This window comes from Perissodus microlepis, chromosome 14 (genome assembly GCF_051167445.1).
Source record: "Perissodus microlepis isolate ML-2025 ecotype Zambia chromosome 14, ASM5116744v1, whole genome shotgun sequence".
NCBI lineage: Eukaryota > Metazoa > Chordata > Actinopteri > Cichliformes > Cichlidae > Perissodus > Perissodus microlepis.
Window position 1 is genome coordinate 17431662 of NC_140474.1, and position 26725 is coordinate 17458386.

The window sequence follows — 26725 nt, forward strand, 5'->3', positions numbered from 1 at the left end:
AATTCTGACATCTGAATGCTGCAGCAGAATTGACGGTCATCAGACCAGGGAATACTTTTTCATAAATTTCAGAAAAATTCCACAGGCATCAGCAATCCAAATCTTCAAATGTAACCCTTGTTTCTGTACTGCAGGAAATAGTTGATAAGAGCAGGAATCCATTCATTTCTTGAAAAGAATCTTTTAAAAAAAAATTCTTGGAAATAAGTTAGCAAATTTACAGTAAACTATTTTCCTTTACTATTACATCACACTGAGAAGTGTCACTGATCCTCTGCAATGACAGTAATCATAGGAAACCAGGCTGCGCCGCCCTGCGTCTATAAAGATATCGTCTTTCACAATCAAGACTACCTGCTTGCGGCACACATAAGTACCGTAAAAGAGTACACTTCTGGGCATAAGGCAGTAGTCCTTATACTGCAGGTGGGTGGCAGGTGACACAATAACACAATTGAATGTGTTCCCGGTAGAAATAGATACCAGAGTTATGATCATAGTTTCTGGAAAATCTCCACAATTAAACCACACAGCATATTTTACTTTCCACGGCTCACATATTTAGAGTTTTGTTGAGATAGACATTCATATTCCAATAAGAAAATGATTTGTCTATTTGCTTTATCCAGTCCACTCATGTTCCAAAATAGCACTATTTATCTTAAAATATAATAAATATCTAAACTGATTTATCTGTTTGTGTCTTTTCAGTAAATTTTCTCTTGAGCTAAAACAAATTTCAGTCTTATTTAATGATCCTATTTTTACAAAAGGATTGATTTGAGATGAAAGTGGGGAGACCCGGGAACTTGAAATGTGAGATTGTTAATCATTAACGGTTTATTTTTTTGAGTCTCGCAGGTTTCTTGAGGCCGTATCAAGTTTCACAAAATACACACCTGTGTGGACAAAGGAGGGCTTGCGCAACATCTAAGTTTCCACTGGTGGGGAGGTAGTAGTGAAATAGCTTTGATGGTACATTGACCAGGCATGTGAGGGCGAGAGAGAGTGAGAGACGGAGAGAGAGAGGGAATATTCAAGTAAGCGGTCTACAGAGTGGAAGTTTGCATACCAGGTGTCACTTCCAACCAGGCTGCTCCCTGTTCTATAGATGCTTTACTGAGAACTTCACTGAGAAAGACTGACAGCGACAACCATTTCTCAAGTAAGGAAAAGCAATATATGTTTATCTGTGTTAATGTAATAAATTCTCTCTTTTTTTCTTTTTTCTTTTTTACAACTTTGCAATCGTGATGGCATCTAGGTCATGTCTACGTCATTATACGTGTTTTATTGTATTCATCCAGAAAAGAGAGAACTGAGGAAAGATGAGTTACAGATATGGGGAACTTCACCAGCTCAGAGAAAACTTTCATAATTCTGTTTCCAAGTTTCGGCTTTACTAAACTCTGATAAGAGCATGCCTGATAAAGATGTCTTAGCTTTAAAGGGGATTCCCAGATTTTAAATTTCTGTAGTCCCACACATTTTAAAGTTCTTCATATGAACATTCTTTCACTGAAATTTCATGAAATGATAAGATCAATCTCTGACATCATTGAAAAGAAACGGAAAGCTGTGCGGAATTAACGTGTATGCGTCGCGTCCATTCGTGATGGGCTAAAGTTGGACATAGTCAAATACAACATTATCAGCTGTTTTAACAGGAGATTTTTGGAGTTGTTTCTGCAAGCATATTTTTATTTTAATTTGTGCAAATTTGGCATTGTAATACTCAACGCCATTAACATGTTTTTAAACGACCTAATATGTGAAACAAAATCACTCTGTTTAAATTCTTCTGAGGTTTGCACAGAATTCAAATGTGCTGCTAAAATAATTGTTGCTCAAGAATGCTTTCGTAGAATAAGCGATACAAACGCTTGAAAATAGGAAGTTCTCTTATTTGGTTCATGTTCATCGTCATTACTTTTGAGTCTCAGCAGAAACACACATGTATTTAAGTTAATATGTAACTTATTACCAAGATGTTCATGCCGTCCTTGAGCTTTGCACACAACTAGATTTAAAAGAAAACAGAAGATACAAACAACAGGTGGCTTCCACAAAGAAGTTAATTAATTTTATCTGCATTAGACTGGATGTCACGTCACAGAACTGATAGGATTGTCAAAAAAAAAAAAAGAAGCAGTCTTTTAATGGAATCAAACAAGGGCGCACAATAGCTTTATTAGATCCCTGGCTTTCTCTCGTCTTCTCTTTTATTGTGTGTGCAAACATTTTGTCAGCTATTGTTTAATCATGTCAGACTGTTGGAGAGGGTAAATATTGCGACTGCAGCATTCACGCAACTTACATTGTTTGCCTGTGAGAAATGTAATATAGCAAAGGGGCTATAAATGATGCCTGATTTTCTTTACAAACTGTGGTAAAAGTGGCAGTGTGTAATGCTGCTTGTGATGACAATTTTCCACAGGCTTCAATGGGTAAACTCACATAAAGAATTCATGCATGTAATTCAGGGTGGAGGCTCTAAATGTCTTATTAATTCTACCCCAGCCTGAATTCCAACAAAGTAACAGCAGTTATTGGCTGAAAGAGACCTAAGCAAAAATGATTAGCTTCAAACTGATTCACTCCGGCAAGTCTACCTGTATACTGTAGCAGCACACCTGAAGTACTATCAGTCCCTCCATTTTCTTATATAGTGTATGCTGTGAGACAACTGATGATACCATATGAGAGTCCAAGTGATGAAGGGTTGTTTCTTTTAGTAGACCTGGTCAAACAGCACAGTCAGCTCCTGTTTATTTACAATGGTTCTTTCTCTTCAGATGACCTTATCAGTCTTCTCTCTCGCACACTCCCAATGAAGCTTTTTTTCTTGCTCTGCTGTCTATGCTCAGTGTCCCATGACATTCACAGTGGCTTCATTTTTAGAAACTCTGACTCTGAATGCACCTTTAAAAGATAATTTAGCTCTTCAGAATATTAAGAAGAGATATTCTGCGGCATGGCTGAAACAGACGGGGATGTTGGACCTTTAGTCACAATCTCAACAGTCACTACAGTTGTCACTACAACTGTGGTGTGCTTGTACATATAGTATTACAGTAATCTAAGTAATCAAAGTAATCATTAGACTGTCAAAAAAAAAAAACAGATTGGAGACACACCTAAACCGCCGAGCGTACGCCGTGCCACTGGAAAATTCAAGTTTTACTGGTTTGTGTGTTATGTTTGTGTTTTTGCATCCATTTGTATACATGCAGATGGCTTGCCACATGAATGTGTGTTTGGGTAAAATTTGAAAGCCAAAGAATGACTGAAAGGAGGGGTAAAGAACATGACAAGAGAAAAATACAAAGAGAGCATGCTTTGTGTCGCAGAGGCTAAAGAAGTTTAGATATGGAGGACGGTGTGGGAGGAGGGACAGAAATGAGAAAAGCGCACAGGTAGAGAGAGAGACAGAAAGCAAGGGAAAGAGGAGGGTTAAAGTGTCAGGTTACCTGGACTTTAGTTTTGTTTTGTCAGTGGGAATCGATCGTTTAAAAGAAGCTCTCCGTGTTGATTTGAAAGGCTACGCATTATCAAGCTTCATTGAGGCCTTGGGGTTTTGAAGAGGGGCATCTGATTAAGTTACAGTAATACAGAAAGAAAACAGGAAGGAAGAAGGAAGACAGTGGGAGACTCAACTGAGCCAGGTTTTGTAGCATGACGGTAAGAGGAAGGGGACAAAGATAGCCAAGGGACAGCAAAATTTCTGAGGAATCCCACCTCCTGAAAGGGAGGGCAGTGTTTACTCTGTACTCTGTGACAAGCTACATCAAGCCTTACCAAAAGAGACACCTTCACCATGTGGGTAAGTGCAACTGGAAGTACAATCGACATTATTTACATCGTGTAGGTATATAGTCAATGGCTTGCCTTTAAGAAGTGATTTGAATAATGACCTCTGGATATTACGTGGTAATAAACTTGATATTTAACGTAATATAAAGACACTGGATAGACCTTTTGCATTGATATTATTTACAACAGCAGCTATGTTGAAATGATAGCTCATACAAAACCAGAACAGATGTTGCGTAGTGACATATTTTGAGGACCTTATCAACGGTCTGTGACAAGTAGCAGTAACACGCAGGAACATTTCACATTCATAATTTTGCCAATAGAATTTTTGATATTTGAATGTAGGGCGCGGCCGTATGAAGAATACTTTTCATAATAACACAGCACGGAAAAGACAGCCACTAATGTTGGACCCACAAAACTGAGTAACACTTAACGCAAACATGGGTATACAAGAAGTGTGTACGTTTACTCATTTCAGGGTTCATAAAGAATAATTCCAGTCAAGTCTTTTTTTATAGAGAGAGAGATCTAGGTATTTGTTATATTAAAATTAGTAGCTTCACACTCATCCCAAGCAACAAGCGATGCTCCACAATGGCGCTACAGGAAAGATCAACATGCATTGGCTATTGCATAGAAAACTATATATTATATCAGCCTTATTATGATTTTAAAAAACATCAGTAAACAATTAATGGTCTTATGTTAAAAAGGAAAAATGACAAAGTATCACACACGTTCCCAGAGGATGACTCGTGTGTGTGTGTGTGTGTGTGTGTGTGTGTGTGTGTGTGTGTGTGTGTGTGTGTGTGTGTGTGTGTGAATGTTATACAACAAAGCAGTAAGGGAAACATACTTGAGCTTACCGTATCAACGGCTTTTTTCTGTTAAACTTGACCCAATTATACTTTTTCCCTTGAAGGCTTTTTGGCAGCAGTCCACTGTATGAATCAGCTAGGCTTATTAAAACTGGAAGCTTACTGTAGGTGGCAATACAGAAGGAATCTCACCTTATTGCGATCGCAAGTTACACCCTTAGAAGGAGTATCCTTAACTCCAAACACAAAGCTGTTGGTTTTTGTTCTGGGTTTTTTTTTGTTTGTTTGTTTTAAATTCATGTATAAAGGACATTTATATTTACATACAGTATTTTGGTTAACAGCCAAATAAAACCATAGACTTCTATTCATATCAAGTCATTGATAACAATGACTTGATATAGGCTGTCATTGATAGAGCCTTGGTTTTATAGGCTGTCATTTTTTTTCCCACTTGTACTTCACCACTGGCCTTTTGACGAGCAAACATTACCAACAGTGTTTTTGATCCAGTGCAGCACTCCCAGTGTTTTTCATAAACAGGTTAGTTGTTGCTCTGAATAACACATGACTAACTAGTACTACCAGGCTGTTTTGAAATACTGCCCTGACTCATAAAATAGTTTATATTTGTCTTGGTATCAATGACAACATCTAAGTTTCCAAGTACACTGTCGTCATACCTCATGGCATGACAATGCATTTTTACAGGAAGGTCCACTCAAGGCAAATTTCTTTAGCCGGCTTCCTGGTTTCCCATGTTGTATGGCCTGCCCACTGTTTTGTTCATCCTGCTTTTATTACTTCCCGAAATAACTGTAATTTATACCACAAGACGATAACCTACTTTCTCCTACTGTTTATTTCCCCCCCATAAACGTTACTTCCAGTTGGTTTCTGAAATGTCAGTAAATGAAACAAAGAGGAAGGTGTCACATTCTTTTATACACTGTATTCAACTCTCGTACTTTAAGGTGAAAGCTGAATGCTGAACATGAGCACATGAGCAAAACCAGCATAGAGCTACTGAGCTACTGTTCAGAAAAAAAAGAAAGAAAGAAAAACCTGCCCAACAGCATTCTTTGTCCCTCTCTCTCCGCAACTTGTATATTTCCACTGACAGACAGTGGCAGTTATGGGATCTGTTTTCAAAATTTAGCCTTCATACTTCTCTGTAGCGCTGCAAAATTAAGTGACACTAGTGACACATAAATGTGCAAATAGAAGGGTGGATTACCTGATACTTCTGCATCAAAAATAAGCAGTAGTGAAAATGAAAGAAAATAACTCTTCCCAGTTTTAATCTTTGTCTTTTGTTTTTTGTTTTGGTTCTGGAAAGTCCTCACTGGTTAGTGACCTGCATGTTGTGTTTTTGTACCAGCCGATCTGAAGCATACGTGCTACGCTAAATGTATTTGTAATCTAGCGGTTGAAGAGCTTTGAGGACAAGACAAAGGTAGAACAGCAGGCTGATGAAAAGTGCTCTTCGAGCTACCCCTCTGTAACAAAATATACCGTATACTAAAATCTTCTAATAGGCCAGTCAGCAGCCACATTGATGTGACACTTGATCTACAGTAAAATGGTACAGGCGAAACCACATGACTAGCATAATGTGTGCCAAATGTTGGAAATGCAGTGAGACTAACAGTCATAATTGAGCATAGCAAAACACAGATAACCTTTGTTTGTGAAAGGCATAAAAGTGGTTGAGATTCAAAATGTTGACATATGTTGTTGAGATGCTGGGGATAAGCAATAACATTACAGTAGCATTTTAGGAAGTTTAAGAGGGAAGTTGAAAATGTAGTTATTATTTCACACAGCACAGTACAGAAAGAGATTTCACCAGTTTTGTTCAGTAAAATGTTTATTTAATTCCTATTAAAGACTATAGAATTTTACATTCATATTAAGAACACAACTTGCGATTTTAATTGCAAAGGTGACTGGACTTGAGGAACAGTAATGGCAGTCAAGCATGACAATCACTCTAACAGATACTCCGAGCCGAAGCCATGGGAATTTTTCTGTGTTGTACACTTTCACCACGGTATTTTGCTCGCTGCTGTGTGAAATTTATGAACGCTCTACATGCTTGACTGAGCAGTTTACACCGGTATGACAGAAACACCATACTTTTTAAATAGATTTTTTTCCCCAGTCCCTTTATTGCACAAGAAATAAAGAAGCTAACAAGTTTATCAAGTGTTTTTTGAACCTAAACAAAGCTAAGATACCAGTATATACAGTGGTGTGAAAAAGTGTTTGCCCCCTTCTAGGTTAAATTTTGTTTTTTGCTTTTTTTTTTTGCATATTTGTCGCACTTATATGTTTCATATCATCAAACAACTTTAAAGATTAGACAAAGGAAACCTGACTAAATACAAAATTTATGTTTTAAATGATGATGTCTTTGATTAAGGGAGAAATGTTATCAAAACCTACCTGGTCCTGTGTGAAAAAAGTAATTTTCTCTCTTCTTAAATGATGAATTAACTACATTTCATGGAAATCTGAGTTCAGTTCCATTAAGCACAGCCAGGCCTGATTACTGGCAGACCTGTTGAATCAAGAACTTGCTTAAAAAGAACCTTTCCAACAAAGTAAAGCAGGCTATCATGCCACAATCTAAGTTACTGTCATCTACAGTATCAGTCTGGATTATAAAGCCATTTCTAAGGCTTTGGGACTCCAGTGAATAATAATAATGGATTGGATTTATATAGCGCTTTACAATGCCACTATTCATTCACTCTCACACACTGGTGGAGGCAAGCTACAGTTGTAGCCACAGCTGCCCTGGGGCAGACTGACAGCAGCGAGGCTGCCATATCGCACCATCGGCCCCTCTGGCCAACACCAGTAGGCGGGAGGGTAAAGTGTCTTGCCCAAGGACACAACGACCAGGACAGAGAGCCCGGGCATAAAACCGCCAACCTTCCGGTTACAGATGCGCTTCCCAACCCCCTGAGCCACGGTCACTGTGAACCACAGTGTGAGCCATTATACACAAACTGAGAAAACTTGGAACAGTAGCGAAGCTTCTCAGTAGTGAACGGCCGACCAAAATTGCAAAAAAAGCATATATGACTCATCCAGGAGGTCACAAAAGACCACCAGTACAACTTTAAGAACCACAGGAACATAAATGTTTCTGGTCTATCAAGACATGGAGGAGAATGTGCAGCCATTTGTTTATGTTGAACCCAAGTGTGCTCTGCAGCAGGACAATGATCCAACAGAATAGACAATATAAACATATTTAAAATTAAAGGAATTTGGAATGTACATTGTGCCTTGGTTTAGAGTGTCTGGAAGAGAGTCCTGTCTCAGTCAATTATAGATGATGTGAGAGGGCGGGTGTGTGTGTGTTTAGGGCCCGGATGGCTTGGGGATAGAAGCTCCTCTTGAGTCTCTCTGTCCTTGCCCGGATGATGCGGAACCTTCTACCAGATTGCAGAAGTTGGAACAGTTTGTTGCCAGGATGGGACGGGTCCTTCAGTATCTGCGCTGCTCTAGTCCGGCATCTCCTGGTGTAGGTGTCCTGAAGCGGGGGGAGAGCAATCCTGCAGCAGCGTTCTGCTGTACGGATCACTCTCTGGAGAGCTTTTTGGTCCTTCACACAGCTGTTCCCAAACCACGATGTCATGTTCTGTGTGAGGATGCTCTCCACAGCGCCTGTATAGAAAATCCTGAGGATCTTTGGAGAGACCCTGAACTTCTTCAGTTGTCGTAGGTGATACAGGCGCTGCCTAGCCTTTTTGGTCTGGACCTGAATGTGGGCAGCCCATGTCAGGTCTGAGGAGATGTGGACACCAAGATATTTGAAGGACTGCACCCTCTCCACTGGAGCTCCATTGATGATAATGGGCTTGTAGTCTCTGTGCTGACCCCTTCTGAAGTCCACCACCAGCTCCTTGGTCTTGCCGACGTTCAGCTGGAGGTGGTTGTCCTGGCACCATGATGCCAGATTCTTCACTTCATCCATGTAGGCCACCTCATCGTTGCTGGAGATGGCACCCAACACCACTGTGTCGTCAGCAAACTTCACAATGGTGTTGGAGCCATGGGTGGCTACACAGTCTGAAGTGTAGAGGGAGTAGAGCAGTGGCGAGAGGACACATCCCTGAGGTGCTCCTGTGTTGATGGTGATGCTGTTAGAGACGCATCTACCCACCCTCACCACCTGAGTTCTGCCAGTGAGGAAGTCCAACACCCATGCACATAGACGGCTGTTAAGTCCCAGATCCCTGAGCTTTGTGAACAGTCTGCAGGGCACTATTGTGTTAAACGCTGAACTGTAATCAACAAACAGCATTCGCACATAGTTACCCTGTTTCTTGTCCACGTGGCTGAGGGTGGTGTGCAGGACGTGGGCGATGGCATCCTCTGTGGATCTGTTGGATCGGTAGGCGAACTGCAGCGGATCTGTGGTGACCTTAAAAAGGTGGTTCATGCTCAAAAACTCTCCAATGTGGCTGAATTCTAACAATTCTGCAAAGATGAGAGGGCCAAAATTCCTACACATCTCTGTAAAACACTCATTGCCAGCTATCATAAATGCTTGATTGCAGTTTTTTTCTGCTAAGGGTGGCCTGACCAGTTCTGAGGTTTAAGTCCAATCACCTTTTTACACAGGACCATGAAGGTAATTTTTTCCCCCTAAGTAATAAACACTTTCATTTAGAAACTGCATTGTGTGTTTACTTGTGTTATTTTTGCCTAATATTTAAATTTGTTTGATGATCTGAAACATTTAAGTTTCAAAAACAGGAACACGGGAAGAGACAAACACCCCTGTTACTCTCAGATTATGAACTATAGCCCTGATAAAACCCGTAAATGCCAAACAACATGTCACAGTTCTCCTCTTTTTCTTCTTTTTTGACTGTTCATATACCTCCATCTCATCCTGATGCAATCCTCCTCCTCTGCAATGTTGGCAAATCATTCTTTACTACTTTATTCCACTGTGGTATTCATTTTCCTCTTGTTGATTTAATAGTTAGTAAATTATTACTTGAATCTGAAATCTGTAGGTCCTGATTCTTCAAATAATTTGTTACCTGAGTTTCTTCACAGATTAGTTGTTCTTGTTGTTTTCTAAAAGTAGCTTGTCTTGTCTACAACAGCTAATGAGGGCCAGTGAGGCAGGAAAGGGACTGGTTAGTTGTAATGAATATGCACATAATAGCTTAATGGTATGAATGTGAGAGACACCTCAGAGCTGAAGAAATGACTGAGTGAATGAGAGAATAAAATAAGCTACTCTGGCTTATAATTGAACAAGAGACACGTATCTTGGTAGTGACTGACTTTCTGGTGTAGTACAGGCAACGAATGAGTGAAAGAAGAAAAATGTGTATATTAACTCGCCTGCAAGTTGAGTAATAGCTTTGCAGCATCTATTTTTAACCACAAAGCTCTGTAAAACTCTTCAAGCTCAGCACCAAATACCTTTTTAATGTCTTTTTAATGTGAACCATTCGCTGGCTAAACCCCAAATCTCTCCCATGACACATTTGATAATTAGCACATGTAGCACTCACTCTACCTTTTGGAGGTACACTGATTGTCAGTGTTGCCTGATTGTTTGCTGTTTGTATGATGTAAAATCAGAAGCCAACTTCTAACTACCCCATAGAGCTCATTTGGAACCAGCCTCATTAGTTACATTAGTTATCATTACTGACCATCAGAATCAGCTTGATATAGCAAATATGTGTACATATACAAGAAATTGATCTCTGGTTATTTCTTTGCTCTCCGTGTACACAACAGACAATACTGACAACATGGCATCAACATGACATAGACAACACATAACAACATGTATCGCATATTTATGGTGCAATGGTGCAGAGTGGATAAGGAATCGATAACCGGTTCCTATATATACAGTAACTATGCCAATAATATTACCAAAAGTCATCTTTGAACAACTGTTATGTATGAGCTAAAGTAACATCTTGCTATGCTGCGGCTAATGTAAGCTAGCCAGCCACTTTGTGTGTTGTTAAGCAAAAAGGTAAGCAGGAAGAAAGGATTATTCAAACAACTTATGTCAGAGTCAAAGACCATCTGCTCCTATTACCCCTTTGGTGTTACCGATCTCCACTAAAGAGACCAAAGTAAAATGAGCTTACTGAAAAAACATTCATGTTTCTAACTGAAGTCTGTGTAAGGTGAACATTTTTAAAAAGACACTGCAGGGCTTTTTTCAAGCACAATTCAACCTTGTGAAAAATCACAAAATCAAGGTGTCATCAGTCATCAGTAAGTGTACTGATTTGAAATCATGGATCTGCTGCTGTCTTAAGTCTTCTGTAGTTAGGTCATTTAGACACATTTCCTAATCTGAAAGCCAAAGTATGAAAATGAAACAAAAATAATATAGGCATTACTCGTGACTGAAATTTCGTGACTGAAATGGACTGTATGCACTTACACAAGCTGTTTGACTTGCATAATATGGGCCTTTAACCTGATTCATTTTATGTGAAGGACACTCACCCTGATCTATCAGTTTATACTGTTTCCACAGTATCAGCTTCAGTTAAACAGAAATTTCACTGGGCCCAAGTACAGCCTGTCACAATACTCCTCAGTACACAGGACACTTTGTACTGTTGGTGTATTTTGTGCTTGGGCAATTATTCCAAAAAGACACAGTTTTAATGTGAACAACACATTCTCTGCCATGTTTCCATAACTTGTCTTTTTCTGTGATCCTCCACTAGACATAGATTGTATTTTATGCACTGATCTACAAATGCAGATCCATAAAAGACAGCTCCACCGGTTTACTGTTAATACTTAGAGAATTGAAGAAATGGTAAAACCATGAGTATGCAGGGAGGAGATGTTGGTTACTGGCAGAAGGGCTAAGCGAGCTGAAATGGCAGCACTTGAAAAAGCTGTGAAAACAGGTGGGGCAGGCCTACTGTGGTTGGCTGAGTGAGGGCTGAAAGAGGAAATGGGTTAGAGGTTGAATGGCTTTAGCACTGTTGATTAATTGAAACATACTGACAACATGGCAGATCGTCCTGAATTACAGGAATGATGTTAATCAAAAAAAAAAAAAAACGACCCTAGCTAAAGCAACAAAAGGTAATCAAAGCTAATTAGTCCGGCCTAACGACCACTGATACCATCATGTTAGTAGACTGAACAATGTAACAGAGAGGAGATGAAGGCCCACCTTTTATTCACAGCTGTCTAGATGGGCAGATGAAGGGCAGGTGTGATCAGTCACAAGTAGACTAGGAAATTGGGTCTAGTGTTTCACACACAAACATCCCAACTCAGACGAAGACAAGACACAATGGAGAAGAGCAAGGCACTGTAGGAAACTTAAGTTTAAGAGAGCTATTTTTTACACATATTTAAACACTTATCTGGAACTAAACACAAAAAAGCTCTGCTGAAAGAGTTTGTGCAAGCTCAGCTACTTACACTGACATTTAAATAAAGCATGTCCATGCTCAGGGAGTTGAAGGAGGTATAACCTAGAGACATAGGCACCTGATGTGATTACACCCCAGTTTTCACCTTTGCTTTTGTCTCTTCTGTCCTCAGACAGCTGCTCAGCTCCCTGAGGAAACCTCAAGGCCATTAAATCCTACAAACCCAGGTAAGCTATAAGTTTGTGTTGGTTTGGGATCAATATATGTATTTTTGCTGCGCTGGAATGATGTTTTTATGCATAGTATGATAAATACTTGGAAACAGCCAGGCCAGGCAGTAATTAGAATTTGCATGTGCACACTTGTTTTTTTCCATCTTGACAAATTTCTCTACCCTTTTTGGTCTCTGTTCTGCAGTTTCTATTCTGCTATCGCAGTTTCCTGTTGATTGCGTCCTTACGTTTCTTTTTACATTCTGTTATCTCACTTCTAATTATTCTTCTTTCTGCAGTTCCTCAGCCAGGACGCCACAGAAGGCCCATGACGGCTCCAAAAACCCCGAAAGAGAAGAGAGCGAAGATCAAGAAAGTGTTGATCACTACACTGACAGTTATGTTGATACTGGGCATACTGGCCGTTGCAGCATACTTCAGTGAGTTACAATTCCTAAAAAATGTACTTCCTCAAAACACACTTTACACACTGCAATATGTAAAACTGGCCACACCCTTGTGATCCTGTCCTTCTCTTTTCTTTTCAGTTAAAAACTTGATTGAAAGCAAATACTTTTTTTGCACACGGTCGGTGAAATTCATCCCGTTAGACAAAACCTGCGATGGGCACATTGACTGTGCAGGAGCAGAAGATGAAATTACCTGCATGACGACCTTTAAAGTAAACACTACATTTCCAGGTAGAGTGCACTCCCCACTCTTTCTTTGTCATCATAAATAAACGAAAAACTGAAAAATGCCTCCTCCTCATTCCTCTCTCCAGTGCGACTCCAGTCGAATGATCAGGTCTTGCAAGTTTACAGTCCAGGCTCAGGTTGGCGGACTGTTTGTTCTGACGACTGGACCCAAGCGCACACACAGACGGCATGTACACAACTGGGATACACAATGTGAGTTTACAATCACAAGGTGTTGAAATTTGAGGAATACCTTGCAAATTTAACATCCGTGTTATGGGATCTGAAATCAAGCATAAAATCCCCCCCTGCTTCCACAGGAAGCCTACTAGCAAAAACATCTTAGTAAGCTCCTTAACGTCACCGATGAAAACTGGACCATTTACAGCTGTCAGGCCAGGGACCTCAAACACACCTATACAACAAGCCACTGCTGACCGGTAAGGAAGATGTCATCATATGGGAGCCAAATCAAGACTTCATGTTTTGCCATTGCAACATAAACTACACAAAATAGAAATGCTAATAAGGGAACTTTCTGTGTGTCACTTTCTGCTAAATGTATTCTTACAAAGAAGCACCGGCTCCTTGTGAGTTGCTTCTGCATTTAGCTAAAAACAGGATGTCAATATACACTTTCCATGCTTGGTATCCCTGTTTGTTAGGAAAATCTTCACTTTTCTCTCCTTTTTCTTTTTTTAGATTTCACTTTTTTTTCCCCCCTTTTTCATATGCAACCCCTTCAAATGAGTCTTTAGTTTCTATTCCTGAAAGACAAAAAGTCCCACAGTTTTTGTTCCTTCTATCTTATCCTTTACGAAAGTGAACAAAACAAAGATTTTACTTTGTATAAAACCCCAGCAGAAATGCAAACGAAATTCTGCATGAGGGTGAAGACAAGTTAGCAATTGGATGTGTGTTTTCTGTATTTGACTAATTGTGAGGCTGTTTTGTGATCATCTGAATAATGTCTGACATCTGACCAACTCCTCTTACATCTCTTCAACAGTAGTGTATGCCAGTCTGGATCTGTGGTATCTTTATCCTGTTCAGGTGAGTTTTATTTTTACAAAGGCAGCACCTGTCACTAATATTGTTTACAACACCTAACAAGGCAGAGTGAAGTTCTTAGCTTTGTAAGTGGAAGACTACTTGTTGTGTGGAGAGTTTCACACTAACAGGCCCATACATGTCTCCAGGACACAGCAGAACTATTTCCTAGCGACATATAACAAAGTAGCAAATAAACAGACATAATATAAAATGCAGTTTGAAATGAACCACGGGTCCTTGCAAATAACAATATTATATCTTATCAGACTGTGGAAATGTGGGCGCTGATGATCGCATCGTTGGGGGCACTGATACATCCATTGACCGCTGGCCATGGCAGGTCAGCCTGCGGCGGTCTGGCCAACATACATGTGGAGGCTCACTGGTGTCACCGCGCTGGGTAGTCACTGCTGCCCACTGCTTCACTGGGTCAGTATAGTTACCATACTATATCATTTCCACTAAATTTGCTTTGTCTTATTCATTAGCCTCATGATCCCGCTTCCTTCTTGCTCTCTCTCTTTCTTTCTTTTTTCTTTTTTTTGCAGAAGTAATAAGGAGTTGAGGCAATGGGCAGTGGTGTCAGGCCAGACAAGCATAATCACACTGGGAGGCTCCTCTGTGGACAGAGTTATAGTGAATGCAGACTACAATGCAGAAACAAATGACTATGACATAGCACTGATGAGACTCACTAGCCCGATCACAGTGTCAGGTTAGTTTAAATTGTATTCAGTATGTTTGTATTCAGTAGGCTCAACCACCTCTCTGTTGCCCTCTAGTGGCTATGCGTCAAATATCAAGCTTCTCACTACGTAGTAACTTATATTCAGTCTGTGTAATTAGCTTATATCTTTATATGTATTTTCAAACTTTCAAAGTTACATAAAACAAATAACAATTTCCACTTTATTAAATGTTTTTCTTCCAGATGTCAGAAGACCAGTTTGTCTGCCTCCTAAAGACTATAGCATTACAGCTGGAACCTACATGACTGTGACAGGGTGGGGATACCAACGGGAAAATGGTGAGAAATCCTACATGTAACCTATTCTTTATCACCTAATAATGCAAACAGAAAAGATACTTTTGCCTGTCTATGAGGTTGCAAACATTGTGTGCTTGTGTTCTGCCTTCAGGTGCAGTTGCTCACACACTGCAGGAGGCCAATATCCCTCTGATAGCTCAGTCAGTATGTTCCAGCCCCACAGTCTATGGTAGCATCATAACAAATAGGATGCTCTGTGCTGGCTTCCCAGAAGGGAAGGTTGATGCCTGCCAGGTAACAGGCCTCCAATTTATTTTCTAATATACATTAGATTTTGTATTCTGGGTATTATAGTTATTTTTGGTGAACAAACTTCATTTTTAAAATGTATTTTAAATGTCAGGGGGACAGTGGAGGCCCTTTGGTGCATATCAGTGACTCCAGCTGGAATCTGGTAGGCGTGGTGAGCTGGGGTGTTGGCTGTGCCCGGAAGGGAAAGCCAGGTGTTTACACCAACGTGGAAGTGATGCTCAACTGGATCCAAACAGTCATTGAGGTACTGCATATGGATTAATAATAGCACCATGAATGTTGAAACAAAGTCACATCACAACATGTTTGTCACTTCACTGGCTAAGAATTTGCCTCAAAAATATTAAAAACATAATATTGTAATTTAATATATACAATCCTCAAGATGATTTCTATTTCATCTCTACAGAAAAACCCATGATGTCATCCACTGTGATAAACAACCACCGTGAGAATCCAGCGCAGTCTACCTCTGATAGACTGTGAAACTTAAACAAACCTGGTTTTGTTTTGGTTTTTTGAGGGTTTTTTCCATTTTGGTTGCCAAAAGGTGAGAGAAGGTTGCAGAGAGAGGGGAAGTTGAAGATCTCAACAGCAAAATGGAAACAGAAACACAGCCATATGCATAAACAAAGTGCGCACACGCACACACGTCAGGTGCTGCTTGTGCCATTTCATATTCGTTATCTCAGGGGACAATTGTATTTATGCCTGTAGCTGTGTGAACTAGTATGTTTGGGATCTTTATAGCAGAGTCTCATACATGTTTTTGTTTTTAAAGCATTTTTTGTGTTTGTATGTGTCTTTGTCACACCCAAGTAATTGACTTGTGTTGTTGTTTTGTTTTTCTTAGAGAAGAACCATCAAAGTTTATTTTATTTATATTGACACTAATTGCTGCAAACACTGTCCTGTTAAGTTTTTTTTTTTTTTTGTTTGTTTTTTTTAGTGTCTTTTATTTTTGGAATTTGTCCTGCAAGCCTCAGATATAATGTACTTGATTACTGTGTGCCTTGACTTTTGGTTAGGAATGTGTGGTTAGGGTTAATATGTCCAACTGCTACAGAGAAAGGTAACATACCTTATTATCAGGTATCGGTAATATTTTAAAAGTGACAAAAGGTCTGAGTTTAATGCATTTATTGTGCTATTTTAGATGATCACTCTATTAAAGGGCAATGGCACTTTCTTTTTCTTTTTTTTTTCTTTTTTTTGCAGGACTGCAGGTGTGATACTTCTGACCTCAAGATGATTTAGCACTTTAAGTGGAAAGTGAGAATTAAAGGACCTCACTTTATGCGCAGAGGATTTAGGTCACGAGTCTACACATAGATTTAATACAAACATTCATAGATCACACTGCATGTTGGCTCCATCATGAGTAAGCAACTCATATTTTCACTATAGCCAGAATATTCCAACTAGTGTTCACCAAGTTATTTCCTTCACTGCTAGGGAATTTCTCCCAAAAATACTGCAGAATTTGTTTTTGTCAAATTTATTGCAGTTGGTTAATTTTTGCACTCAACCAAAACTCATTCAAACAGGAAATCAACCTGAATTTGTTTTAAAACTGTTTCTTTACTAAAAAAAAATGTACTTTATTATATCATATATTAAATAGAGTTGGACATGAGTATGAGTGCCATGGGGATTATTATTTGTGAATATTTTCCATTTTGTTGTTCTTGTTGTTGATGTTGTTTAATATATGAGACGTTTGCAAAGACAATAAAAACAATGTTAACTTGGTAACTGGGACAATTGTTCTATTCTTAATTGTGTGTCGTTAAATGTTTCAGTGTCATCCCAGCCTCAAAGAAACACCCACAGACCTTAAAGTGACGAAGAAATAATTTTTTTTATCATTATTTACATTATGAACAAAAGATGAAATATTAGATCAAACTTTTTGCACAATCAGATGATAGCCCACCTTGCCAGGAGAAACAATCATTTGTTCAGCATGATTGAAGATTAAAGAAATACTGCCCCCTTATGGTCAACAAAGTACAGGGACTTTACTCCATTAACCCTTTAAACCCTAACCCGTCTTTAAAGCAGGGGTGCGCAACTCCAGGCCTCAAGGGCTGGTGTCCTGCAGGTTTTAGATGTCAAACACCTGAATCAAGTGATTAGTTCATTAGCAGGCCTCTGGAGAACTTCAAGACATGTTGAGGAGGTAATTTAGCCATTTAAATCAGCTGTGTTGGATCAAGGACACATCTAAAACCTGCAGGGACACCGGCCCTTGTGGACTGCGATTGGGGACCCCTGGTTTAAAGGGTAAATACCTGACTTCTAAAATGGTGTTATTCAGAATTCGTAGAATATGGCTAGATTGCGTCAAGCTGATAGAAAGGCAACAGTAACTTAATATAAACACTTGTTACAACCAAGAAATGCAGAAGAGCAACTCTAAATGCACAACGTTCAAACCTTGAAGCAAATGAGCTACAGCTGCAGAAGAGTCTAAGGAGGCCCAATGTCTCCTGCAGAATTTAGATGGTTGGGTCAGCCTTCCTGCCTTGTAGCAATGGTTCGAGCCGTTGCTGCTGGTGTAAAGGTGTCGAAAATGGTTTCTTGTTATACTTAATGATTACAGTACACCCATCTTCTGGTGGCTGTTTCCAACAAGGTAACACTCCATGCACCAAAGCTCAAACTGTTTCTTAAACATGAAAATGTGTTCACTGTACTCAAACGCCCTCCACAGTGACCAGATCTCAATACAATAGAACAACTCTGGGTTGGAATGGAATTAAGAGACTCGTCATGGATATCTAGCTGATAAATCTGCAGCAACTGTCTGATGCTATCATGTCAATATGGACCAAAGTCTCTGAGAAATGTTTCCAGTATCCTTTTTGAATCTATGTCACGAAGGAGTAAGGCAAAAGTGATTATCGACCTTGTACTAGTTAGGAGGACCTAATAAAGGGTCCAGTAAGTGTATGTGCGACTTTGAGTTATATTGCAAAAATAAAACACTTGATTACATATCAAAAGCAACATTTATTTTTCAAGAACTACAAAAGTACTACAAAAGCCAGAGATAAACCCCATTAGTGGTTACTGTTGATGTACAGATGCAGTCCACCACCAACTGACAGGCACAGTCTTACTGTGCAAACCCAGGACAAAACCTCCACCTTGCCCATATGTACTCTTCAATCTAACCTTTCACCAGAAAACAGACTGATATGAAAATGTTAACATTAAGAATGAGTGATCAGAAAATTGAATGTGTATGGACCTTGAAAGCAGCTAACTTGCAACTTTGGAAAAATTAAGATGGACTTATGGTTATCTTCTGGTCGGGGCTTTGAATGGATCATCCTGTATCAAAAAAAAAGAGAGATGAAGAAAAAAGGATTAAGGCACGAGTCAGAGAAAACTAAAAGATGTAACAATGTTGGATAAATATATGTGTGATGTCATGAATTCAGATGCATTTTTATTGCACCTAAAATTATATGATTTAATGTTAATCCCACTTTACACGACACATCCTATACATGAATTTGCCTTCTTGTTTTACCTCATCATCATCGCTGTCCTCAAATGCAACTCCTCTTGACTGGCTCTGGCTCTGAGAGCCGTATTTAGAGAAGGACGATGATGATGAGGACGACGGTCTGGTGTAGAAAAGAACAAAGATTTTAAGAAAAGCCATTGCTCTAAAATACAACACTATATAACACTTCTACAGTCTAGGTTTAAACAAACATACTTTGGAGGCGGCCGGGCAGCTTTTGTTACAGGTATATCTTCATCTGAGTCATCAATGATCACCTAAAGATGGATAAATATGAGATTAAATGTTAGTGGATGGTATGCTTCACTTAAAAATGGAGGTGTGTGAGTTTATGAGTGTTATCGTTTATCATTAACTCACTTCATCTGTGTAAGATTTGGTGGCTCTAGTCCGAGAAGGCTTTTGAGAGGATGCCTGAAATGCTGAAGAGCGAGGGAGGAAACATACAGTGGACGTGGGACAGATTTCTGTGAATTTTCTGTGGTTCTTTTTGTGGACAGACAAGTGCAACATGTGTGTACAGACAGTCACACTAACAGAAGTTTACATTCCCCTACCCTGCAAAATGTTCCTGCTTTGGGATGTTGTTGAAGACTTCTGGGACCGACCCCGACCAGCTGGCTTTGGTTCAGAGGTAGTTGCACCTGAACAGCCCGAAAAATAATGGAACAAGTCATTGAAATCATGGATTGATATTACATACGTTGCTTTTTCTGTACTATCACATTAGCCTTGTTGTCATCCCATCATGACATCATGTTATCATCAATGTTCATTTCAGAATTATACAAAAAACTCCTTTTTCATGCAACACAAAATGGGTTAACAATTTAAAATTGTTCTGCAGCAATGGAAGTCAAAAGCTGGTGCTACAATTCCTACAGGTGTTTCAGATTTTCTAGATTACTTACAACCTCCTTTGTCTGTATAAAGCAGTGTTGGAACACACTGTGGTACCATACCCTTGTGAGCATCAGTTGAACAGTACTGTATTGCAGAAACTAGTGTGTTGCTACACAAATGGTGAGAAAAAAGCAATTAACAATGGAAGAGAGACAGAGCATCATAACACTTAAAAATGTAGGTCCTTCCTACAAAGAAATTGCAAAGAAAGTCAAGGAGTCATTATAGTTTCTTTCACCATCAAAAGCTACTCAGAAATTGGGGCAAACTCTGACAGGAAGAGCTCTGGCAGACCCAAAGCCACAACTGAATCAGAGGACAAATTTCTGAGAGTTAACAGCTTGCGTGATAGGCGGCTCACAGGACAAAAGCTTCAAGCACAGCTTAATAGTGGTTGTAGTAAACAAGTCTCAGAAGAGAAGACTTTGAGCTGCAGGTTTGACAGGACGAGTTGCAGCAAGAAAGCCACTGCTAAGATGTCAGAATAAGACAAAGAGGCTTGCCTGGGCTATGAAACACTGTCATTGGACTACTGAGGACTGGAAGAAGGTATTATGGACTAATGAATCAAAATTTGAAATCTTCGGTTCATCATGCAGGGTTTTTGAACGCCATCAGTAGGTGAAAGGATGATTCCACAGTGTGTGGCATCAACATCAAAACATAAGTCCAAGCTATGCCAGAACTCGTCACGAAAAATGAACAAGATGGTAAGCTTGAAAACATGGAGTGGCCAACACAGCCTCCAGACTTAAACCCCATCGAGCTGGTTTGGGATGAACTGGACATAAGAGTGAAAGCAAGTCAACCTACAAGTGCCACACATTTATGGGAACTTGTACTTAGTCACTGCACTGTTGCATATCAAGATTTTTAAATACACCTTTACTGCTTCTCTTTATCGCTCTCACCTCTGCCCCTCCCTCGGCCACCACGGCCTCTGCTTCCTCGCCCTCTGCCTCGTGTAGGTGCAGCAACTGGAACTGAGCCTTCGTCAGAGTCCATATTAACATCTGAAACATCCTGATCTGCGAAGTCACCATCACCACGCTCCAACCGGTGAGCCTTGGCTCTGTTCATAGCCTGAGAAAGAAAGAGACAATTAACCAAACACAGAAATTAATTTCAGGCTTCAGTGAAGTCATTACTTACTTCTTGGATGTCTTTCTCCTCCTCAGCTGTGTTCTTTTTGGAATCTCTGAATAGCCGAACCTGAAAATATAAAAACATGAAAAATATATAATATGACCACAATAATTACTCCACTTCCACTACATGCCACGTTCTATTACCTCTGCATCTATATCCTGTTCTGTGGTTACTCCTCTAGACTGAAGATGGAGCTGTGTCTTCTGCAACTGGTAAGTGATAAGCTCCTCGATGGCTTCCTTCTCATCTTTGTCAACAAACTCCTGAATGGCCTTACCCATGCCTTGTTCAGTTAGCAGGGACAGCTGTACCTTCTAGACATACAGAAAGAATACAAAGATCAAATGCCAGATGAAAACAAGAGATTTCATACACTAAACATGGCGGTTTTAAGATGAGCACACCTGCTCTGCTGCCTCAAAGTACTGCTTGACAAGGTCCTCCACTCTCAACCCTTCGACAGCAGAAGGTTTGAACAGCTTCCCATAGTCAATACTGCTCTCATCTAAAAAGCAAAATGAATTTAATCGGAGGGCTGAATGGTCAGTTTACTCTCTGAAGCAGAGCTACATAAAAAAAGCATGTTACACCACATTATGGGATTTATTCAGTGCTGAGTTAATGGTGTAGAGATTCACAGCAGCCAAACCTTTGATTTCCTTCTGCTCACGGCGTCTGACAAAGTGAATTATGTCTTTCGGGTTGGCCACACAATCCACAAACTTCTGGCTGAACCGTGAGGTATTGAATGCCTCAAAACCGCCACTGTAGTCCACCTGCAAAGAGAATTTCATATTTAGATTTAAATTAAGCAGCAACATTAGGATGTATGCACACAGTGTATCCATCTTACTCTCAGGCGAATAAGAGGTTTCTCAGGTGTAAGCCGACATCCAAGTCTTTCCCTTTCTGCTTCGTCCAGCATCTCTGTGACCTTTGCAAAACAATAGTCCTCCACCTTCTTTGTTACATGAGGTGTATCTGGTGTAAAGCAGTCCTGATGATCAGCCAGCACCACATCCTCAATGAAGAACTGACGCACAGTCTTCAGGGGGATCTCTTGCAATTTCATTTTACGACCTTTCACCCTCAACAGACCAATTTTCCTAGATACGAATAAACAGACAAACAGTGTTTTGAGAACTGACATTAAAATACATTCAGAATGTGATTCATTTAATGTGTGTGCATTCATACTTCTTGGTGGCTTCTCCAGGAGAGAGGGATGTAGCTACAGAGCTTCCAGGCTGTGACACATAGAAGAGCTGCTGTTCATTTAGGGTGGGTTTAATCAAACACTCATGTTCATGACCCCACACCACCAGGTCAAGGAAATCATCCAGGAACTGCTCAGGAATGTAGTTTGTGGGACCATGTTTACTCCTTGACAAAATACAAACACAGAAAAAGTTGTTGGTATTTTTACATAATTAGGTGCTCCAGTAAAAAGATATTTATGAACAAGTTATACTAATACAAGATTTTTTTCATGTCACAACTTCCCTCTCATATACACTGTTAGGTTTAATGTATGTGTTGTAGGTTGCCATTTAAAAAGCTAGAATGCTTCTATTTGCTCTCTATGTAACCCGTGCATATGAGTACGTGCACAACCTCGATAACGGGAACAAGCAGCCTTGAGAAGAACAGATTCTATTCAATGAAGGAAGCCACCTGGCTGGGACGAGATACCGACAACATCCTGGGAGAGCTGCACTCCCATCATATAACCACACATTGTATAACCATGCTTGCACAATTACACTTTGTAACCAGATATAGTAATTTCTCTTAGGTAATACAGCAACAAGCTTTATGAATATTTATGTGTGTAACCAATAAAAACAACCTGCAGGAGGAAAGCAAGTTGAAGTGGGTTGGAGACAACTGCTTCCCTCTTGCGAGTGAAAACTTGAGCTCTGTGTGACCTCGTTCCTGAGTGAGTTTCTGTTTATCCAGCAGTATCAGAGGTAAGACTCTGACATACACAACACTCTGTATTTTTACTGAGGAACACTTGGAGAAAGACTTGTTTAGTAAATGAAATAAATGAATGCACCATTGTGTGTTTATTTAATTATTGAATTAATTAATTATAACACATATTAATAATTCATGACAAGACATCATTATTTAACTGTATGACTAGTTAACTAAGATAGGAAATAAATCCAACAAATTAATAAATAAATTCAAAAGAAAATAATTACTTAAATGTGTCATTAATTAGTTAAAAACATAAAAACATGTTTTACTATTTCACTATTTATTTATTTTTATTTCATGGTTCCTGGATCATGAAGTCATTTAAACTATCACAACAACTCGTCAACAGACCCACACATCTGCTTGGTTACCCTGCACAGCAAATCAAGATGGCCCAATCCCAGATTATGGATTGATGCAGTGTCAATGTCAATAGGTGGCTATGTGGATTTGGAGTATCCAGGTATCCCAGAATACATTTCAAATTAAATCGCCAGTAGCATTGTTTACTTAATTATGTACTTTGTAAATTATTTATTATGTATTTCAAAATGTAATTATTATATTAATGACCTGTTTAACTGATTACATGATGAAGTATTTATTTATGTATTTATTTAATACTGTTTGACACTTTCAGCACTCCATAGTTTGACACAGCTGCATCTCAAATGCTTTTAAATGATGTAGTTACCTGTTCTGATGGATGGTGAAGAGGTTAAACCAGCCATCTTGGTCTTCTTTCGGGCGAAGCATGGATACCTGTTTGTTGACAAACATCCTGTACAGGCGCTCATCTGGGATAGAACCTTGAGACATATTAATACAAAATTAAAATCAATCGTTGATTGATTGACAAATCTTAGTGAAACAACAAGATTATTTTAGGAATGGACACTACTGATCCATCTGGAAACATGAACCTACCAAGACCATATAAGGCAAGCTTGGTGATGCCTTTCTGTATTAAAATGGGACTGATCTCTATCTTCTCCACGGAGTGGGAGTGGCCAAAATGATTGACAAGTCCGGAAGCACTCAGCAGATCCAATGCACACAAGCCTTCAGCCTTGGAGAAAACATACAGAAATCCACATACTTGAATATTAGTGCATGGGTGTCACGGTCAGGTGTATGAGAATGGAAAGAGAGGACCCAACTGCAGGACTCATAGATTTATTACACAAACAGAATGAACTGAACATGAAAGGTTGACCTTAACTACTGAACTAGACTGTAAACACACACGATGAGTTGACGACAACAAGACAAAGAACTGAGGGACACTGAGGGCTTAAATACACTGGATAACGATGATGAGTGGAAACAGGTGAGAACACAGCTGAACTAAATCTGATTAATGACAAAGAGGAAGTAGAACTTAACAGAATGCACACAGACAGAAGACTAACACAATAAAACAGGAAACACACACGTGAAAACAAACAATGACAAAAGGTCCAGAACTGAAAACACTGGGTCAAAGGAACCCTGACAATGGGTGTTGTATCTGAATTCATAACTTCCTTTGTCACAAAAAGCAACTCACTCCAGTTGGGTCATCATGGTTCCCATGAATGCTGAACACAGGAATAGAGATGTTCAGGTTTTCATCCTGATAATTAACCCAGGGGAACCTACAAGATATCAACACACACATAACATTTATACATAACAAATAAAACAGTGTGTTATAGAAGTTTAGCACATGTTGGGATTAAATAATTTGAAGTGCCTCAACAATGCTATGCTTTTTTATTAATAAGGGTTATAAAGTTATATAGTATAGTATTAAGTGGACACGGCCCTGAAAATAAAGGCATTAGACTACGTGTCTTTGGGGGGTTGAATGCTGCAGACTCACGCTTGCCGGGGAAAAGGTTGATAACAGGGGACCATCTTCTAGTGGAAAGTTACTGAGACACTGTTTTTTAGACTAGAATGAGAGAGCTTCTATAATAAAACTATTGGGGGCACCACCATTTTGAGATCCACGGATCCACGTGACCGTTTACCATGTGACACTAACTTGTTTTTTGGACTTGTAATCCTGAAATGCAGTTACAAACCTACTAAACATTCCTTAGATGAGTAAAAGAGTAAAGAAACCAGTATATATACTCTCTCAGAGAAAGTAACACACTTTCATAACAAGCTTCTTGCTGTGTAACCCTTGCATTCCCCCTGACTGCACACCACATGATTCAGATCATTATGTTGTTTAAAAACGAATTATATTGGACAAGATATGAAGGTGTATAAAAGTTTAAATAATTATCAGTATTATGTGTCAAGATGGGAAACAAACCCCAGTTACTGGACTCTGCCTGGAATTGTAATCCCTGGATCAAGTGGACCACAGTTATTGCTCAGGTTTTTCAGATTTTTATTGTATTTATATTATAATGATACTGACACATCTCTGTACATTATCTCTTACATCGTCAATGAGTCAGCATAGCTCATTTCTCATTAATGTCAGTGATAATTTGTATGTTAAGTGTATATGAGTGATTGGATGTGATCGCCACCACTTATCATGTCCAATATGGCGAACAGTTCTTGAGCGACCTGCACATGACATTACGTGCAAAACCTCTATAGGATGACACCAAGTGAAACTGACTGTGTTGTGTTGAAGTTGACTTTCTGGTCACTGAGGATTTCGAAGCGTACAGGCGAGTCTCCCATGCAGTATTTTCGCAGCATAGTGAGGCACTTGTGAAGGCACTGGCGTGAAGGTTTGTTGTCATGGAATAAATCGCCACCAAGGAGGATGAAATCTACCTGTTAGCAAAGAAACAAGCAAAAAGGAAAGAAATGGATACTTGAGACATGCGGAGGTAATGGTCCATTCAGGTACACTTACAACAAGCACGCACCTCATTTTGCTTGGCAAATTGCAGGATTTCATCTAGTGTGTTGTATGTGTCATTTCCACGAATGGCATCCTTCTCAAGGTAACCAAGGTGAATATCTGTAGCAATCAGGATCTTGAAAGTATCCTCATCATCTCTAGAAAATGGAAACATATGTGTACATATTACATGGATATAAACATTACATTCAAGAACACGTTCAAGAGGAAAGACTTAAAAGACCATACGAGGTATTCTCTGAAGACATGATGATGTGTTTACAGCTGGCAGGGGCTCAGCAATAAGGCTTTTCTGCAAAAAAAATACAAACAATATAAACAATTCATATTTATTTTAAAAAATATCTTAAGGAAACTTACGATATTAAGAAACTTAAGAAAATGAATCACAAACAATAACAATGAAAATAAGTGGATATTTGTAAAAAGTTCAGAATCAAAAATAGCACTTTTTTTAAGAGTTCCTATGTCCCAAAAACATGCTAACGACACACTATACATGATGAACCGCCGACCTAACTTATTATTATGTTAGTAAGACGGTAGCTACAGCTAACACTAACACGTTATTGGAAAGACAGCAGGTTAGCTTTTGCTTGTGTTGGAAAGCGGTGGGTGAAATGTATTAATAGCATGACTACTACAAACCTATCATGTGTTCGTAAATTTGTTGAATGTAGCCTACAGTTTAGATGCCCATACGGCCTAGGTAACGACCCAGTTTGGAAAAATAACACGACCATCCCACTTACCTTCTCTAAAGTCTCTAAACTACCCAAGTTGCCATAAAATTCCCGGCAACTCTTGCAAAGCCTTGCTCCACCCTTCAAGGGTGTCTGAGAGTTATTGTAGTTTCATTCCTAAACATCTCGATTCTTCAAAGCGGAATCTCCGCTGAGAAGAAACTACATTTCCGGTAAGCCCACCGTGTGCGCTTGTTTTATGGATATTGGCACTCCGGT

At 39.4% G+C, this 26725-nt stretch overlaps 2 protein-coding genes across 5 annotated transcripts; one reads left to right on the top strand and one right to left on the bottom strand.

The window, feature by feature from the left end:
* Positions 1–1051: 1051 nt before the first annotated feature.
* tmprss4a (transmembrane serine protease 4a) lies at positions 1052–16235 on the top strand. 3 transcript variants are annotated; one of them, XM_084950802.1, is made up of 13 exons: positions 1052–1165; positions 12219–12273; positions 12558–12698; positions 12807–12959; positions 13043–13169; positions 13277–13396; positions 13966–14009; positions 14276–14438; positions 14558–14724; positions 14941–15036; positions 15149–15291; positions 15401–15553; positions 15719–16235. In XM_084950802.1, exons 3-13 carry the CDS (start codon positions 12587–12589, stop codon positions 15728–15730), a joined length of 1290 nt encoding a protein of 429 aa, XP_084806928.1. In that variant the 5' UTR covers positions 1052–1165; positions 12219–12273; positions 12558–12586; the 3' UTR covers positions 15731–16235. The 3 variants fall into 3 exon arrangements, with proteins under 3 accessions (XP_084806928.1, XP_084806927.1, XP_084806929.1); XM_084950801.1 differs by lacking the exon at positions 1052–1165 and adding an exon at positions 1202–3823; XM_084950803.1 differs by lacking the exon at positions 1052–1165 and adding an exon at positions 9070–11984.
* mre11a (MRE11 homolog A, double strand break repair nuclease) lies at positions 16204–26639 on the bottom strand. Of its 2 annotated transcripts, none has more exons than XM_084950799.1 (19): positions 26516–26639; positions 25992–26055; positions 25768–25900; positions 25512–25672; positions 24435–24522; positions 23813–23954; positions 23580–23694; positions 22097–22282; positions 21753–22005; positions 21549–21675; positions 21304–21404; positions 21043–21213; positions 20903–20962; positions 20662–20833; positions 19405–19491; positions 19208–19269; positions 19043–19104; positions 18851–18947; positions 16204–18648 (listed from the first exon to the last, which is right to left on the bottom strand). In XM_084950799.1, exons 2-19 carry the CDS (start codon positions 26009–26011, stop codon positions 18616–18618), a joined length of 2070 nt encoding a protein of 689 aa, XP_084806925.1. In that variant the 5' UTR covers positions 26012–26055; positions 26516–26639; the 3' UTR covers positions 16204–18615. The 2 variants fall into 2 exon arrangements, with proteins under 2 accessions (XP_084806925.1, XP_084806926.1); XM_084950800.1 differs by lacking the exon at positions 26516–26639 and adding an exon at positions 26412–26495.
* Positions 26640–26725: the final 86 nt, after the last annotated feature.